At 40.1% G+C, this 19,889-nt stretch overlaps 1 protein-coding gene across 12 annotated transcripts in view; it reads left to right on the top strand.

Moving 5' to 3' along the window:
* The window catches only part of LOC124040149 (AP-3 complex subunit beta-2), a 104,536-nt gene that overhangs the window by 25,028 nt on the left and 59,619 nt on the right, over window positions 1-19,889 (top strand). For all 12 annotated transcript variants that reach the window (XM_046357115.1, XM_046357132.1, XM_046357124.1 and 9 more), the window contains exon 2: window positions 18,266-18,341. In XM_046357115.1, the coding sequence (XP_046213071.1) occupies window positions 18,266-18,341 (76 nt within the window). The remainder of the gene's footprint in view (window positions 1-18,265; window positions 18,342-19,889) is intronic.

Raw genomic sequence — 19,889 nt, 5'->3', positions numbered from 1 at the left:
TTTAGGACCACACAGCCACTCCAATGAATAGCAGTAGTGATTGCTTTGCAATGCTTGCAGTTAGCCACTGTCACTGATTCCTTTGAAATGTTTCTGTCCAATGGCCGATGAGCACCGATACGTTTTATCTATAATTTATCTTAATAGTTTATCTTCATATGACAAGGATTAAAAAGGATTTTCCAGTAGATTGTTGACTTGATTCATGATGATGACTGCTAGCTAAGATTTTGAAAGTATGATGTTGACATGATCAGTCCAATCAAAGCTACTGTAGATATGTGATTTGACGTCATTTTATCTGTGGCCAATGACCGTAAGCCTTCTTAGATGGGCACTTCTAATGTAACTCTATGGAAGCATCCAAGGAGCTTGAATTTTCGAGGTCTACCCTTAGACTTGGTGTTGACATACTGTCCCCACGAGTGATAGAACACTGAGCTAATCATTGTGCAACTAGAGAACATTACCAACACCTATGCTCCATATTTTCCGCTGGCTGCCCCACCACCACCACAGAAAGCACTTACTCAAGAAAGCAAAAAAGAGACTGTTTGTATGTGGCTTTATTAACCCAATGCTCATTTTTTGGGACATTGTTTGCAAACTGATATGTCACACGTATTAATGCCAAAATAACTTTGCCCCACCTGCCCTGAATGACGGGTCACCACTGCATGAATGTGTAGCACAGTAGGATGGTGGCACCTTAATTAAGGAGGACAGGCTCGTGGTAATGGCTGGAACGGAATTAGTGGAATGGTACCAAATACAAAAAAACACATTTTCTATGTGTTTGATGCCATTCCATTTGCTCCATTCCAGCCAGTATTGTTAGCCGTCCTCCCCTTAACAGCCTCCACTGAAGTGTAACGAGACCAAAGTAGGGGTTCCTCCTAATCATAATTCAGATAGAAATGCTAATCAACCCTCAGGAGAGAATAAGCTATTTCAGTTCCGTCTGAACTCAATGTTGCAAAATTGGCTCTGTTGAATCTTTAATCCTCTTCTCAGGCCCAGCAACATTTAATGATGTCTTTATCTGCCTGCATCAAATGTTCTGTCTTTTTCTGATTGAATGGAATTAAGGCAATCTCCCATGGATAATACCCTCCTAAAGTTGTACATGCTTTTCTTGTGAAATCCTGCCTGTACTTGATTATGTACCTTTGTGTAATCTTTTAATTAATCAAATATGGAACGAAGGATATAACAGATTGTAGTGAAACAGATTTAGCTTTTGATATGTTTGAATGCTTTGCATGTAAAGATCAAACGTCAAACAGAAAATGCCTCAACATCAACTCAAAACAATGGTCCATGTCGAAAGATATTACGTTTTTCATCATCTACGAAGTTAGAGTTTTCCCTGTCTGACCCTCCAAGCTTCATTCAACACTATAGGTCATTATTATCAATAAAACGTTTGTTTTGGCTGTTAGGAGGCAAGGAGACCTCCAGCTCTGCTAAAACCATTGAAAACTTTGTGCCGTTTTCAACGGATTGTTAAATAAATGTTATAACTATTTAGTTTTAATATCATCACCTACTGAAGAGCATAGTCAAACTACACATTTCAGACTATTCCACAATTACCTCCATCATCAGAGTTATACAGCAATCAGGAAACATCCATTTATCATTTCTTTTCAGATACGTGAGTGTAACCACATCCATTTGGCTAGCTAGCTAAAGCAAACCATGTGTAATTTAGCTTGCTTCATCAGAGATAAGGCTTTTGGAAAGAGCTTGACATCGTCCTGGTAAAGCTGTCAGTCGGCCTAATGGTCATCCCTAATATAGATAGCAAGAAAATCAAACAATATTTGAATATGGCGATCTAGTTTATCCCTGAAAGTTAGCTTGTTAACTAGCCATATTGACCTGATATGTTGTTAGCTAGGTAGCCAATTTGATATGGTCCATCAGTCAATGTAGTCTATCATGTCTGTCAGCAGCAATCATGTTTAAACATTATTTAAATACAATGTTGAAAATGGGATCATGGTATCTAACTTCGCTAGGTAATCCGACATTTGGTTGGAGAAAAAGGTCTACTTACCAACTTATGTCTAGCCAACTGTACAACGTTTTTACCGGTAGCTTGCAAAGTAAACATTATCAGCCTACAGTAATGTTACATCGGCAAATGCGCCCTTCTGCTGCTTGACAGGCAGATCCCACAAAGGCTGGGAAATTAACCAAAACCACTCATATGTTTACTGATCATAAAAAGCATGCAGTTAGGTCTACTTGCTGTTGGCCTAGAACTCTGATGATTGAGCTAAATGTGTGCAATTGTTTTGCATGGAATAATCGGAAATGTGTAGTCGTGACTATGCTCTTCAAGAGGTGAGAACATTACAACCAAATAGTTAACATTTATTTAACAATCCCTTGGAAATAGCACGCAGTTGGCAATGGTTTTAGAGGAGTGGCGGGTCTCCTTGCACCCCAGAAGGCAAATAGAATGCTCTGCACCTTATTGTAACGTTTTACTGATAACGACCTATAGAAGAGCTTTCCTGACAATGGCAGATGGGTGCTATGTTGAAAGAATGGTCTTTTCAGTCTTCGCACACACACTTGGCTATTTTACCCACAATTGACTAGGGCTATTTTGCTCTCCATTTGGCTGTCTACTTTGCCAGATGTGCTCTCTGTCCTGTTATTTAATGGACTTTTAATGACTGTTTTGATTATATTGATTCTAGTCAGCAATCATTAGTCCATCTGCAGAGATGGAAATGCTGCTTTGTCCCTAACAGACAGCCCACATTTTGGGAGCAACCCAGGGTCAGGGTCCATAGTACAGTGCCCCTGAAGTAAAGATTTTGTTTACAAGTATGTTGCTCAATGGCACAATAGCAGAAGATAGTGCCACTACCTGGGATCTGAAACAAGCAGCCTCCCAAAAGATGACATCAAGAGACTTGATTGATAGGTGAATTTGAACGACCGTCTTCCTCAAAGGAATGTACCTGGGGGAATGATCTCTTAAGACTGCGGTGTCACACCTAGTTAGACACTTCATGCCTGCTTCTCTGCATGCAGCTGCAACAAAGACACGACGGAGGCAGGAAATCACTTCCCTTCACTTTATCACATTCTATGTTGCCTTGGAAACTAGTCAGGAGAACCTGGGCTTGTGCAGAGATATCATAGCTATTTAAATTATGGAGAGCCCGGACTCCCAGGGGAATCTTTTCAATTAGCCAGTTTTTTAAATTCTGTTTGCTACCCTCCAAACCTGGGTTCAAATACTATTTTAATGTATTTCAAATGCTTGAACTCGGTTAGATTGAGTTTGTCTGGCACAATGGAACCAATAGAATAGCGGAAAAAGTCCAAACCCCGCCCATCTGGCACTCCAGGCTTGGCTAAAGCAAACACTAAGTATTTGAAAGATTTCAAATAGTATTTGAACCCAGGTCTGCTTCCCTCGCCTAACCTGTTGTAGTCTGGCTCATTTCAATAGACGTTCATTTGGAAGAGAGGTGGGAGTGGGGGACATTCAGGGGCGGCTACTGTATTGTTATGTCTCAGTGCTATGACTTGTCTTCTAGAGAAACTGGCTTGGGGTGGTTTGGTCAGTAGAGGATTGCCAAGGGAAAAACTGTGTAGATACTCATGTGAGGTCTCTGCTGGCTAGTGCTGAGCAATTTTCTATGTTTTTTAAACAACTAATTTACCCGTTGTTTTTCTTCTGTGAGCTCAACGCGCACATTGCAGAGTTTCTCTAGAGATAAATTTACATTTACATTTACATTTAAGTCATTTAGCAGACGCTCTTATCCAGAGCGACTTACAAATTGGTGCATTCACCTTATGACATCCAGTGGGACAGTCACTTAACAATAGAGCATCTAAAACTTAGGGGGGGGGGTGGGGTGAGAGGGATTACTTAACCTATCCTAGGTATTCCTTAAAGAGGTGGGGTTTCAGGTGTCTCCGGAAGGTGGTGATTGACTCCGCTGTCCTGGCGTCGTGAGGGAGTTTGTTCCACCATTGGGGGGGCCAGGGCAGCGAACAGTTTTGACTGGGCTGAGCGGGAGCTGTACTTCCTCAGTGGTAGGGAGGCGAGCAGGCCAGAGGTGGATGAACGCAGTGCCCTTGTTTGGGTGTAGGGCCTGATCAGAGCCTGGAGGTACTGAGGTGCCGTTCCCCTCACAGCTCCGTAGGCAAGCACCATGGTCTTGTAGCGGATGCGAGCTTCAACTGGAAGCCAGTGGAGAGAACGGAGGAGCGGGGTGACGTGAGAAATCAGATCAAGCCCAAAGTGTTCAATGTAGTTGGGACTTGTAATTTCCAACAGGCTAATATTCAACATAGTTTAGCGCAGAAAACATGGTAATTAACTACAATGACCATAATCCATGTCGCGCCTATTTTACGCCTGCTTCAAGCAGAGACAGAAGGATGCACCATCAAAAGGGATAGCAGTTTCTTCAAGAAGTATCTCTACCTGAAAATACATGATGATAATTAGTATTGAGCCGTCATAAAAGTATGCCTTAATTACTTTGAAAAACAACTAAAATAGTGATTTTTGTCAGACAGCATAGGCAGCATGCAGCTTTATAGTGATGCTATTAGAATTTGGGATAAAATAATAAAGTATTCAAATACACAACAACTGAAATATTGTATTAAAGTAAAGTAATGTGAGTAAATGATGTGATAAGCAGTAATGGGCAGACACTACAATCATGGGACTTTTATGAATAGTTTATTATGTTGTTACAGCATTCAACTCACATAATGCATAGTGCATTTTCATGTTTAAAAAAATAGCTAAACCGAAATCAAAAACCGTGATAAATTGTTAACATATGATTGTTAACATATTTCAGTTGTTGTGTATATTACGTTTGTTTTATTTGATGACTTTATTATTTCACTCCAAGTCATCATCTCCTCTCTATAGAGCTGCTGCTTATGCTGTCTGAGAAAATCACAATTTTAGTAGTTCTTCAAAGTAAATAAGGCATTATTTTATGACTTCTGAATATCAACAATCAATTGCTTAGATTGTGTATTTTAAGGTAGAAATACCTCACAAAGCAACTGCTCTCTATCCCTCTCGATTGCGCATTCTTCTGTCTCTTCTTAATGTAGCAGGCGTAAAAAAACACAGACCGGATGTCACACGGGACTAGGTGTGTGTGCAGGAATCAGACCCAGAGAGAGAGTAACGAAGTAAAGTGCTTTACTATTGCACACCAAACTGATAAGCCCAATACAATACAGGGTGCAGGACACTATACCAGCCAACCCAAAACCACAGGGTGCAGTATAGAAAATAAAATACACCACGACCTAATATGTACACACATAACAAAAGACAATCCCGCACAAAACAAGGGCGGGTCAAACTACTACATATAGGGAAGCTAATTAAACCAAAATTCACACAGGTGAAACTAATGAGACAAAACCAACAGACAAACGAAAAAGGGATTGGTAGCGGCTAGTAGGACTGTGACGGCGACCGCTGAGCACCACCCGAACAGGCACGGGAGCCAACTTCGGCAGAAGTCGTGACACCGGACAAGTAGACGTGCAATGGATTGTGGTCATCATAGTTAATTACCACGTTTTTGCTCTAAACTATGGAGAATACTGGCCTGTCGGAAACTACAACTCCCTACTACATTGCGCAGTTCGGGCTTGATGTGATTTATCTCTAGAGAAACTGCAAAATGTTCCTTGAGCTAAAAAAAGAAGAAGAAAAATAAATGGAATTGAAATAATTGAACCAACGTAGGTCAATTACAGTAGTTTAAAAAACGAAAAGTAACCAACATTTCGGTGAAGCACTGAGCACTAGCATTCTATTTAGCTCAGTTTTTTTGAATTATTTATTTTATACATTCATTTTAGCTCAGCTTTTATCAAAGGTGTCAATCATTTCGGACCCCACTATATTTAGAAAGTATTCATACCCCTTGACTTATTCTACATTTTGTTGTGTTACAGCCTGAATTCAAAATGGATTTAAAGTGGGGGGGGGGGGGCGCAGTTATCAACCATCTATACCCAATCCCCCATAATGACAAAGTGAAAACATGTTTTTAGATTTTTTTGCAAATGTATTGAAAATTATAAACAGAAATAACTAATTTACATAAGTATTCACACCCCTTTTCTATGACACACCAAATTGTGCTCCGGTGGATCCAATTTCCTTTGATCATCCTTGATGTCACTACAACTGTATTGGAGTCCGCCTGTGGCCAATTCAATTGTTTGGACATGATTTAGAAAGAAACACATCTGGCTATACACTCAATGCACAAACCATGAAAAACACCTTCCTAATATTAAGTTACTGGCTCATGTTGACTTCAATGCTTCCCACAGTTGTGTCAAGTTGACTGGATATCCTTTGGGTGGTGGACCATTCTTGATACGCACGGAAAACTGCTGAGGGTGAAAAACCCAGCAGAGTTGCAGTGCTTAACACAAGCCGATGCGCCTGGCACTTACAGCCAAACCCTGTTCAAAGGCACTTAAATATTTTGTGAATGGCACAAAATCACAATCTATGTCTCAATTGTCTCAAGGCTTAAAAATCCTTCTTTAACCTCCCCTTCATCTACACTGATTGAAGTGGATTTAACAAGTGCCATCAATAAGATGATTCACCTAGTCAGTCTATGTTATGGAAAGAGCATGTGTTCTTAACGTTTTGTACACGCCGTGTATAAAGTCTCACAGTTGACAGTGTATGTCAGAGCAGAAACTATACCAAGGAACTGTCCATAGAGCTGTGAGATAGCATTGTGATGAGGCATACAGTATATATATGGGAAAGGATATAAAACAATTTCAAGAATGTTGAATGTTTCCAAGAGCACAGTGGTCTCCATCATTGGAAAATTGAAAAAATATGGAACTAGCCAGACTCTGACAACAAGGTAAGAAGGACCTTGGTCAGGGAGGTGACCAAGAACCGAATGACCACTCTGACAGAACTACAGAGTTCCTTGGCTGAGATGGGAGAACCTTCCAGAAGCACAACAGTCTCTACAACACTTCACCAATCTGGGCTTTATGGGAGAGTGGCCAGACAGAAGCTAGTCCAGAGAAAAAGGCACATGTCAAGCACGCCTGGAATTTTCAAAAAGGCACGTGAAAGACTCTGAGATCATAAGACAAAAGATTATGTGGTCTGATGAGACAAAAATGTTACTCTTTGGTCTGAATGCAAAGCGCTATGTCTGGAGAAAACTGGGTACAGCTTGGCAGCATCCTGCTATGAGGATGCTTTTCAGTGGCAGGGACTGGGAGACTAGTAAGGATAGAGAGAACAATGAATGGAGCCAAATACAGGCAAATTCTTGATGAAAACCTGCTTCAGAGTGCAATCAACCTTAGACTGGGACGAATATTTACCTTCCAACAGGGCAATGACCCCAAGCATACATCCAAAGCAATGCTGGAATGGCTTCAGAACAAGAATGTGAAAGTCATTAAGTAGCCCAGCCAAAGCCCAGACTTGAAACTCATCGGAAATCTGTGGAAAAACTTGAAGATTGCTGTTCACTGCCGCTCTCCATCTAATTTAACAGAGCTTGAGAAAAGCTGCAAAGAAAAATGGGAGAAATCCCCAAATCCAGATGTGCAAAACTGATACAGACTTTACCCAAAATGACACAAAGGTGTAATCCCCACCAAGCCCCACCAATTGTGCTTCTACAAAGTGTTGACTCAGGGGTGTGAATACTTATGTAAATTAGATATTTCAGTATTTCATGTTCAATAACGTTGCAGAAATAAATTTTAAAAATCACTTTGTCATTATGTGGTATTGTGTGTAGATGGGTGAGGGGAAAAAATATACTTAATCCATTTTGAATTCAGGCTGTAACACAACAAAATGTGGAATAAGTCAAGGAGTATGAATACATCCACTTTCTGAAGACACTGTACATATCTAATGATGGGAGTAGTATCAAAACAACAGATCCCAAACACATATGTGCCTCAGCTGTTAGGTGACATGCGCACCACACACACACACACACACACACACACACACACACACACACACACACACACACACACACACAGCTAATTAGTATCAGAAATGGTCATTGTCAGTGTACTATGCTGCAGCAGACACAGACCTACACACACAGAAGCATCCACTCTCACAAACAAGTCCACTACCACATACTGTACAAACACCTATGCGAATATTCACATTCATTCAAACAGATACACACGGTAAAGAAACAAACAGTTATACACACAAAAGCCGTATGTTTAGTAACAGCCCTAATTTACATTGACATTTGTAATAACCAGATGCAGAACATTATGAAAAGCAAACTGAATATGAGAACAAAGTTGATTTAATTAGAGATACTTGTCACTCATCATCAAAAGACTGCAGCACATTTGATCAGTTCCAGGTTAAACTTGTTTGGACTTGTGTATATCTGGAAAGCCTTTAAAATACAGTATATCAAAGTTTATCAGTCTCTCAATTTAAAAAATCACATATGGAATAATAGATTGAGGATCATCCACTGAACCACTGATTTATGTATGACGGGAAGCTATTGAAGTGAGCTTCATAACAAAGGTGCAATATGCAGAAATCGCTTTTTTTGTAAATATGTATGCCAGTAATATTTTGGATTACTTTTTTGATTGTTTTCAAGCCACGTGTCCAATAGGTCGTATTAACTAGCTAACGTTAGCTAATAGCTTGTCAGCACACTGCTCTACAATGTAGAAAATAGTAAAAATAAAGAAAAACCCTTGAATGAGTAGGTGTGTCCAAACTTTTGACTGGTACTGTATATTTACAAAAAAGTACAATGCATTCAGAAAGTATTCAGACCACTTCACTTTTTCCATATTTTGTTACATTACAGCATTATTCTAAAATGTGGATAAAATATTTTTCCCCTCATCAATCTACACACAACACGTAATCATGACAAAACGAAAAAAGGTTGCAAATGTATTGAAAATAAAAACCTGAAATATCGTATTTACATAAGTATTCAGACCCTTTGCTATGAGACTCGAAATTGAGCCAGGTGCATTGTGTTTCCCCTGATCATCCTTGAGATGTTTCTACAACTTGATTGGCATCCACCTGTGGTAAATTCAATTGATTGGACATGATTTGGAAAGGCACACACCTGTCTATATAAGGTTGGCAGTGCATGTCAGAGCAAAAACCAAGCCATGAAGTCAAATTAATTCTCCGTAGAGCTGCGAGACAGGATTGTGTCGAGGCACAGATCTGGGTAAGGGTACCAAAAAATGTCTGCAGCATTAAAGGTCCCCAAGAACACAGTGGCCTCCATCATTCTTAAATGGAAGAAGTTTGGAACCACCAAGACTCTTCCTAGAGCTGGCCACCCGGCCAAACTGAGCAATCTGGGTAGAAGGGCCTTTGTCAGGGAGGTGACCAAGAATCCAATGGTCACTCTGAGCTCCAGAGTTCCTCTGTGGAGATGGGAGATCCCTTGCAGAAGGACAACCATTTCTGCAGCACTCCACCAATCAGGCCTTTATGGTAAAGTGGCCAGATGGAAGCCATTCCTCAGTGAAGGCACATGACAGCCCGCTTGGAGTTTGACAAAAGGCACAAAAAGGACTCTCAGACCAACCATGAGAAACAAGATTCTCTGTTCTGATGAAATCAAGATTGAACTCTTTGGCCTGAATGCCAAGCGTCATATCTGGAGGAAACCTGGCACCATCTCTATGGTGGTGGCAGAATCTTGCTGTGGCTATCTCAAGGATGATCAATGGAAACGGGATGCACCTGAGCTCAATTTCAAGTCTCATGGCAAAGGGTCTGAATACTTATGTAAATAAGGTATATTAGTTTTAAAATATTTTAATATATTTGCAAAAATTTCTAAAAACACTTTCATTATGGGGTTTTCTATGTATATTTAAGGAACCTTTTTTGATTGATTAAATCATTTTTAGAATAAGGCTGTAACATAACAAAATGTGGAAAATGGGAAAGGGTCTGAATACTTTCCGAATGCACTGAAAGGGGATTGGAAATGAGGCAGACAATTACATTGATAGAAGCCACAATCTATCTGCAATATTACAGCTGATCTACCCCCTAAAAATATTTCAAAAAAGAAAGGAAAACTAAAGATATCACCGAATTAAGTATTTTTCACAATTGGGATCCAAATGAAGAATAAAGTACAGTGTAGTCGTGGAAAGTATTAACCTGTTATGTTTTAGAATTTTAGAATTTCACCTTTTTATTTAACCAGGTAGGCTAGTTGAGAACAAGTTCTCATATACAACTTCGACAAGATAAAGCAAAGCAGTGCGACAAACAACATCACAGAGTTACACATGGAATAAACAAACATACAGTCAATAACACAATAGGAAAAAGTCTATATACAGTGTGTGCAAGGGAGGTAAGGCAATAAATAGGCCATAGTGGCGAAATATTTACAATTTAGCAATTAAACACTGGAGTGATAGATGTGCAGAAGATGAATGTGCAAGTAGAGATACTGGGGTACAAAGGAGCAACAACAAAAATAACAGTATGAGGTAGGTGGATGGGCTATTTACAGATGGGCTATGTACAGGTGCAGTGATCTGTGAGCTGCTCTGCAGTGATCTGGTGCTTAAAGTTAGTGAGGTGGATATGAGTCTCCAGCTTCAGTGATTTTTGCAATTCATTCCAGTCATTGGCAGCAGAGAACTGGAAGGAATTGGCTTTGGGGATGACCAGTGAAATATACCTGCGCGCTACAGGTTGGTGCTGCTATGGTGACCAGTGTGCTGAGATAAGGCGGGGCTTTACCTAGCAAAGACTTATAGATGACCTGGAGTCAGTGGATTTGGCGACGAATATGAAGCGAGGGCCATCCAACGATGTAAACATACTTGGTAATAAATCAATGGAATACTGCAGTGGTGAAATTGCAGAAGTCGTGTGTTGTAAGGTGCAGGAGTCTCCCTGCAATTCATGCAGGTGCACCAGCAAGGTTGTCCGGAGAACCCGGGATAGCTCTCAGGTACTCCATGATGTCAAAAATCACTCACACATGTAGATGGGAAGAGGCCAGCTCCAGCGCCTCTCCCCTTTCCTTAAAGGACATCTCTTGCAATTTAGCCTGTAATGATAGGAAAATAAGCAACATGAAATTACAGAATGCAGCCAAAAACTATGAAAGTTTAGATGCCAATCACCATGTAAGTTCAAAGATGAAAAAGCCTGGAAGGAGGAGAGATGACTAGAAACGATTTGGTTGACCGTTTTATGTGTGGATTAATTGTCGGAGTAGAGGACCTTGTGCATTTCAGGTAAAATAACAACTCAAAGTTTATATCCCAGGACAAATTAGCTAGCAACAGAAAGCTAGCTAAATAGGACATATTAGCTAGCAAGTGCAAGCTAACTAGCTAAATTGCCATAAATGTTTAATGCTTTTCGACCTGTTCTCAAAATAATGTAATTGGTGTAAAGTTTGTTTTAATATTTTAACCTGCGTGTCGTGATCGCATTTGGTGTAGGGGAACAAAATAAATGTATGCACGATGGCGCACTCGCGCAGCCTGTTTGGGTTCCATGTTATGAGGCATAACCCCAGACTTTAAATGACATAAGAGCTTGCTTCAGTGCAGTCAATGAAGCACACAACCACAGGGAAATATTTATTGGAGGAGGTTAATAAGTGTGTGGCAAAGCTGGGACTGAGTTTTGAAAAGGTATCCAGTATGACCGCTGATGGGTGCCCAAACTTGACAGGAAGAAATGTTGGCCTTTTGAAAAGGATACAAGATCAAGTAGCTGAGCTGAACCCAGATCATAAAATGATTCTCCTGCATTGCATTATTCATCAGGAGGGTGTTCTGAAAATGAGCCTGGTTGTGGATACAGTCACTAAAGTGGTAAAACCTCACAAGAGCAAAATCTTTAAACCACAGGCAGTTTGTCTCACTGTTGGAAGAGACAGGGTTGGGTCATGCAGATCTCCCCTACCACACAAACATGAGATTGCTGAGTTTGGGAAAGGTGCTTAAAAGGTGTGGGACCTGAAGTCAGAGATTTGCTGAATTTTTGCATATTAAAGGAAAACATGTGGAATTCCCTCAACCTCAAGAAAAAGAATGGTTGGCTGATTTTACCTTCACTGTGGACATCATGGCCCACATGAATGAACTGAATTCCAAACTACAAGGGAAGGGCCTTTTTGCACATCAGATGTACAGCCTTGTCAAAGCCTTCAGGGGAGAATTACTCCTCCTGAACCGCCAAGTAGAATCTAACAATCTCACCCACCTTCCGACACTACTAGTCTGTTCTCTATCTCCCAGCGGGAGAAGTATACATCGCTGCTGTGTGCTTTGAACGGTGAGTTTTCTCTCCGTTTTGAGGATTTAAAAAGCTTGGGAAATGACATGCTGTTGGTTTCCTCTCCTTTCACCTTCAACGTGGATAACGCTCCCACTGACATGCAACTTGAGCTTATCAATCTTCAGTCTGATGTAATGACTATTCAAAACAATGTCACTGATGAGGTTCTATGCATCTCTCGATTATTAACAAAACTTACCAAAGATTAGGGGTCATGCTCAGAAGATGTTTGTACTGTTTGGGTCAACCTATGTATGTTGAACAGACATTTTCAGTGATGAAATATAACAAGTCAAGGCACAGATCATCTCTTACTGGCTCTCACCTCTCAGCAATTCTGCGCATAGCGACGTCAAAAACTATACCTGACTTCACTACTCTAGTCAATGCACTTCAGAGACTTCATTCCTCACATTAACTAGTTGAAATGTAATGTTGAGCTCTCTCTCTTTCTTGTGTTTTTGTGCATACCTGTTAATAAATCTTCTTCGGGATCGGTGTCCCTTCCACAGGACGGTTGAGCTAACGTAGGCTAATGTGATTAGCATGAGGTTGTAACATAGACATATCTGATATTGGCAGAAAGCTTAAATTCTTGTTAGTCTAAATGCACTGTCCAATTTACAGTAGCTATTACAGTGAAATAATACCATGCTATTGTTTAAGGAGAGTGCACAAATTTGAACATGGAAAGTTATTAATCAACCAATTAGGAACATTTGGACAGTCTTGATACAACATTTTGAACAGAAATGCAATGGTTCATTGGATCAGTCTAAAACTTTACACATACACTGCTGCCATCTAGTGGGCAAAATCTAAATTGTACCTGGGCTGGAATAATACATTATGGACTTGCCAGAGGGGTCTCTAAAGACAATGTACACACAGTTACGCAGTGCAGGTTTAAGAACGGGAAGCTTAGAAATAGCACACATAGAGCAGATCTACCGCTTCTTAGACTTGTTTTCAATGAGAATGACCGATCTATAACTCACATTTCTATGTGAATTTTTGGTTGCGTCTCCCAAAAAGTTACAGCTTTAACTAACATTGGAACAGTGTGCTACACCACATTGCATTGCAATGCTGTTGACTTTGAATGTGCTTGAGTGTTGAAGACTTGCATCCAAACATCCCAGTAATTATTATAATTAGCAGAGGAACAGAAACGGCAATATGATTTAATATACACATTGAGACTCATACTGCAAATAAATTAATGTCCTTGAGCAATATTAATGGATGAATGCTTTTCAGACGGACTACGTATTATTAGGTCAGAGTTTTGTTTGTATGAATGCATGCAGTAGTGTATTGATCAGAAATGGCTTATACATTGACCTCGTCCCCAGGCTCAATTGGTTCAACAGAGTGAGAGCTGGCTTGGGGGACGAGATTACTTATACATAGGCTAGTTTACTGGAATAAGTAATCTCATGAGTTTCTGCCAAACAGGTAAGATAATCAGGCCATGGTTAAAAAATGATTAATTGTTCCTATTCTCATAGGATTTGTTGAGAATCTTTGTGTAGCATAAAATAAAATCAATTTGGAAGATATTGTGTGTGCGTGTGTGTAGGGAGGTGAGGGGGAAGAGAAAATATCACCTCAGATCCCCTCAGCATGATTCTAAGCCCACACGTGTTGCAGCTAGTCTGTCCCCATTGCCAATCGCATGGATGACAGATGAACAAATCTCCCTCACCCTGGCCCAATGAAAAACCCATCTCCTTTCACATTCAGCAGGCTCTCAGCAAATGGGGCTGCTATTTAGAGAAAATATGTGTCCCAAATGGCACCATAGTCCCTATTTAGTGCACTACATTTGACCAGGGCCCATAGGGCTCTGGTCAAAAGTAGTGCATAGGGAATAGGCTGTGATTTGGGATGGAACCAAGGTCTTTGTGTCTTTGCTCCCCAAATGGCCCATGAACACATTAAGACGGAACAGATCAAATAGCTACATATTAGGAATTTTACAGAACCATTTCAGGCTGGCCCGGACTGAATATAAATGTATCAATGTGATATCATCCTCTTTTTGGATAGAATTCAAGTGTCTTTATGCATGGGTGTATCGTTGTAAGCTTTTACCACATAGGAGTGTAAGTGTGATATTGAGAAGGTACTACTACAGTACAGCATGTATAGATTAAGTGAATGGATCCTAGCACTGAACCCTGTGGGGCACCACAGGTTATGGACTCCTCCCATCTTTCTAATAATGAGGTATTGCTTTCAGTTAGAAAGGAAGGTACAGTACCACCAAACATATTACAGGGGCAGGGGACAGCCTACAAACACATAGAATGAACAATGACAAGCATTTACAGTAAATTGATGTAAATCGCAATGCACTCTGGATGATTTTAGGCATAACTGTTAAATGATACCAACAATTCCAAATTAACTTTAGTTTAACAGTACATTACTGTAAATATTTGCTTTATTTCAAATGGTATTGTAATTCTACTTGACAGAATACAGTACCCAACTGTATTTTTGGAGTGCCAAAAACGTTTTGACCCCTAGTGGGTGCATGATATTGTTGTTTGTGGCTCATTAACATGTTTTTAGGCATGCCTTGTAAGAGGCTACATTTGTTGTACCGTTAGTAAGAGTGATGTTCCGGTTGCCTGTACGTTACCTTAAAACAGCAATACCAAAGATTACGGTAAGAGTATATGGTAACGTAAAATGGCCACAGTAGCATTATTGGTACAATAAATCAGTTCCAGTAACAGTATTGGATACCGTAAAATACTGTACAGTAACATACGGCACCTTCATTAGCGGTAAAATACAGGCAACTGGCTGCCAGCAAGTTACCGTAAAGTGTCTGTAGAGTACACTATTGAGACTATCAGCAAATGAGCAGGCATCTGTGTGCTTTTTCCAGTAACATATTAATATAGGCGGCTTTTAAACAGAGCATGGTCAATACCAAATCAGTTATGATAGTAAAAGTGCATGAATTACAGGGGATCATGGCCACCGAATGAGATGCAACAAAACTCAAACTTTCGTCAAACGTTAGTCTAACCATTCTCCTAGTTGCTTAAAATGCAATTGTGTACTGTTGTGCTACAGTGTCAAATATGAAAATTAAAGCTTATTCCAAATTAAACGAACACCCCCACATCTCTGCCATGGTTTAAACCAGTGACACAGTTGGTTTAGGTTCTTTCAATCGCATTCATCTCCTGTCTGCCTTTTTATCTCTGTCTTTTCTCTCTCCCACTGGGCACAGACATCAATTCAATGTCTATTCCACGTTGGTTCAACGTCATTTCATTGAAATTACGTGGAAACAATGTTGATTCAACCAGCGTGTGCCCAGTGGGTTGAGCTTTCGCTAGCGAACTTGCAACATTGTTTCAACTGGGCCCTCACAGTTTTCTGCATGGATGAGCTCGGGACAGACACAGCTGTACTTGAATCCCGTATTTCAGCCCCTTTTCAGGTGTCCCGACTTTTCTTTTGACAAAAAAAAGCTAAATTTGTTAGCAAGATGCATCAAATGAATTCAGACTGTAGGTCTAATGGCAATCGTCGAATATCGTTACACGTTTTGGTGTTTTGTAACAGGTGTCTCTTTCCCATCAAATGGCAGGTGCACAGTGCACTGTTTAGATGCTGGAATTCTTTTGGAGTGGACGATTGTGCACAGGTAGCCTACTTTAAAAAAAGAGATTTGTTTAACAATCAGATGAGAACATCATGACTGCTTGTGTTAATTCCACATTAAATTGCACTACATGGATACTGTTAAAATACATGTCTTTTACTATTAGGCCCATAACAAAAAGTGCACGCCAAATAGGAATTCCCATTAAAAAAATGTACACCCCCGAATGTCACAGTATAATTTACACTCTGCCTGCATGTCCTATCTCTTATGTGAAATTAGTTAGCTGGGGGGGGGTCTTACTAACGACTCCATTGATCACCTGTGCTAAAGAAACAAATGACTGTTGCCATAGAAACACCGTGTGTGTTTTATCTTTCACACAAACTATAGAGTGTTGTGGTGTTGGACTGTCTCTCTCAGGGCCTGTTTGGACATCTCCTCAGCCAAGTGTGAATAACAGGCTCCAGGAGGGCTCTGTGTGTGTGTGTGTGTGTGTGTGTGTGTGTGTGTGTGTGTGTGTGTGTGTGTGTGTGTGTGTGTGTGTGTGTGTGTGTGTGTGTGTGTGTGTGTGTGTGTGTGTGTGTGTGTGTGTGTGTGTGTGTGTGTGTGTGTGTGTGTGTGTGTATGCATGTGCACATGTGTGTGTACGGGAGCAGGAGCATTTTTGTGACATGTGCCATCGTGTTGAGGCCTATTTTTACACTGTTCAGGCTTAATTCAGATGAGTATTTAACAGTTAGTGAATATATCCATGAAGAGGGGGAATTCGACTGCGAGTTGCTTGGTCTTCTGTTGTCCCTCTGCATTCTTCCCACGTTTCTCCCATATTTAGCTCACCATATGATTACATTTAGTAAAGAAAAGTTAAACCACTGTCTTCCATGCTTTCTTTACGGACAGTCATGGTTTTGATTTATTGTCTTATGATGTATTGCTTTATTGCCCCCCTACCTTACACTATTTAGCGTTGTTACTTGGAATTGCGTAGTTACTTAAATAGCATTGTTACTTAGTGCCCAAGTTGCTGCTCCTTAGAAGTGTATCGAGGGGGGTGGGGGTGGCACAATGGTAATGATCAGAGATGATGACCAACCCAAACTAATCACTTAACTCTTTGCTGTGTATACAGTACCTCTAGACTGAAAGTGAAATAGGCAGTTATAGTATCAATGAGGTAGATTGGACAGCATCATCCCTCACATCCACGCCTGTGATATATACTGAGGTGGTCACTGCACTTCTAATTGAATAATTCACATAATTCATATCTATAGTCTATCTTTTTTTCTATATTCTGAGTAAACCATTTAACCAAATTATCATTGATATACTGTTTCATATCTTCAGACGCTATAGCATGGGATTAAATGTAACCATTGTGCTGTCACTGGGACTGGCTTTGTGGCTTTACTGAACAGGTAGTCTCTCATGACAGCCTTAAAGGGGAAATCCGCAGTTGAAACAATAACAAAGCTTCCACAATACAGAGGAGAGCCATGATGAGTGAATGAGTCAAGCCACTGCAAAAACGTGCTTCGCTACTCCACGTACAGTGTCACAAATGGGTTGGGATTGCTGTTTGAAATATTTCAGTTAATTTAATATTGTCAACCTAGACTCATAGCTCTATATTCAATCAAGCCTACATTGCAATATTTAAGGAGCATGTCAAATATAGTCTCGCATGGCCATCCTTCCAAATCTCGTCTCGTGGGTCGTTCCAAGAATAGAGTACATTTTGCATCTCTTTGATGCAGAATTGTGCACCAATATTGAATTGTACCCTTTAATATAGACCACATGGAAAGTTCAATACATTTTGACATGAATAAAGACTTGCTAAAGTGCAAAGAAATATGGATTTTGACATGTCCCTCATCCTGTTTTTTTTCCTACATCTATATTAAATTAGAAAACATGAGTGCTTCTTATTGAAAAATTATGATGGTTTCGTGCCTACTGAACGGGACCCAGAAGTATCTCGTTACCCATCAGCTGCCATAGTTACATGCTCGAGGTAGAAGTTGCTCTCAACCACAGACGTAGATGTCTGTTAGTGTGATCAACTGGGTGTGAAAACGGGGTCATCGGCACTCCACAAACTGTTTTAGCCTGCTGAGCTAAATCCTTAGGAATAAGCTCAGGGAGCTAAAGTGAGTCTTCAGGTCTCAGACAAGGTTGCTAATTACCTTTACACCAGAAAGTGGCTAGTCTGGATAACTTCAGTAATTGAAGACTCTTCCTTCTTCTTCCCCCAGACATGATGACTTGAAAGAGATGCTGGACAGCAACAAAGACTCCCTGAAGCTGGAAGCTATGAAGAGGATTGTGGCTGTGAGTACTGCTGTCTTAACCTCCACTGTCAACCACCACCATCTTCAACAACAAAAAACTCACTGGGTGAATCTCAGAAGTCTTTCCTTGATTACTCAGGTGGAGGCGAGAAATCAAGCACATTAGGAATCTTTGGAAAAAACGTTCAATATTCTCTCTCAAAATAACCAAACGGGAGTAAAAAGAGAAACACAGACTCAATATTTTCGAAGAGGATTCACTGTCACCTTGACACCTTCTGTCCATCATTAAAAAAAAATACTCAAAAAAACATACTTTCAAATCTGTTTTCAGTGCTTTTGCTGTAATTTTGACATTTTCCACCCCATGTTTCAGATCTTACTCGTTGAGTAATTCTGATTTCTGTAAACACAGTAGCCCACACTATTTTGGAAATCATAGATGGCATTCGTCCTATATCCTTCCATATATTATATCCTTCTAGTGGTTGATAAAGGGTCATAGTCCAAGCTTCGACCACTATCCGTAGGCTTTAGTCTTCAAACTTGTGTGAGTTACGCTCCTGGCTGTCGCAATTAGCACATACGTCAGTGGCACCCTTTGCATTTTCCAATCGACATCTATTATGAATACAGTAGCTTTTAAAATATTCATGACATTAATTATGTAATTGTAAAGGCAGAACAGTTTATTTTCTGGAGTACGCTTTCTCTTTCCTCTTTCGCATAAATCATTTCCTCCTCTGCTACTGTCGAAAATGTGCTCCTGATAACAAGAATAGCCTGAGGTATTGAGTTTGAATATCTGCCGTTCCTAAGACTGATCCCAGACGTCCCATCAAGGACGACAGCTGTAAGAGAAGGCGAGAGAATATTCATTATTGGTGTCAGTTTCTTACTACTGAAGCAGAGCAGCCGTCACTGCATAATTTATATCTGAGAGTAGTTAGAGAGGTGGAGGGGAAAATGAAGCTAGGCCGAGGTAAGTTTGTGGTCAAATATAAGTCCGTTCGACTGCGAATGTAGGTTGCCTGCCGCCAGTACTGTTACACAAAGTATAAGGTTTCAAGTTCAGTCTACTTTGACAAAAGGATAGGATAATTAGTTAACATCTTTTAAAGCCATGCTGTCTTAAAACATCATAATATCATCACTGTATGTCAAAAAAAAAAATACTGTTTATTTTATGAAAATAACTCCAAATACAGGTTTTATCATTTCTCTGAGCCTCCTTATATTTATTTTTATATACACAATCCTGATTGGCGGATATAATCGTCTAGGCCAGGGGTGTCAAAAATACGACCCACGGGCCGGATCCGACTGTGAGGGCGTCCAATCCGGCCCTCGTGAGGTTTGAGTTTAAAAAATGTGTGGGGGGGCGACAATATACTTTAAAATAAATCAAACTAAATTGAAATTATGTAGAAATGATTATGGACCTCTATTCATACAGTTTCTTGACTGTTTACATCTCACTAATAATCACTCACTGCCAGTGAGCATAGAAAATTCCCAAAATAATAGATAGAGGACTATTTTTAGCAAAAATGTTGATGGCTTTGGAAATATAACTAATTGTCAGTGT

The sequence above is a fragment of the Oncorhynchus gorbuscha genome, linkage group LG01, assembly GCF_021184085.1.
Source record: "Oncorhynchus gorbuscha isolate QuinsamMale2020 ecotype Even-year linkage group LG01, OgorEven_v1.0, whole genome shotgun sequence".
Taxonomy (NCBI): Eukaryota; Metazoa; Chordata; class Actinopteri; order Salmoniformes; family Salmonidae; genus Oncorhynchus; species Oncorhynchus gorbuscha.
The sequence above is the reverse complement of the archived record's forward strand: the minus strand, read 5'-3'. Positions and strand labels throughout refer to the sequence as shown.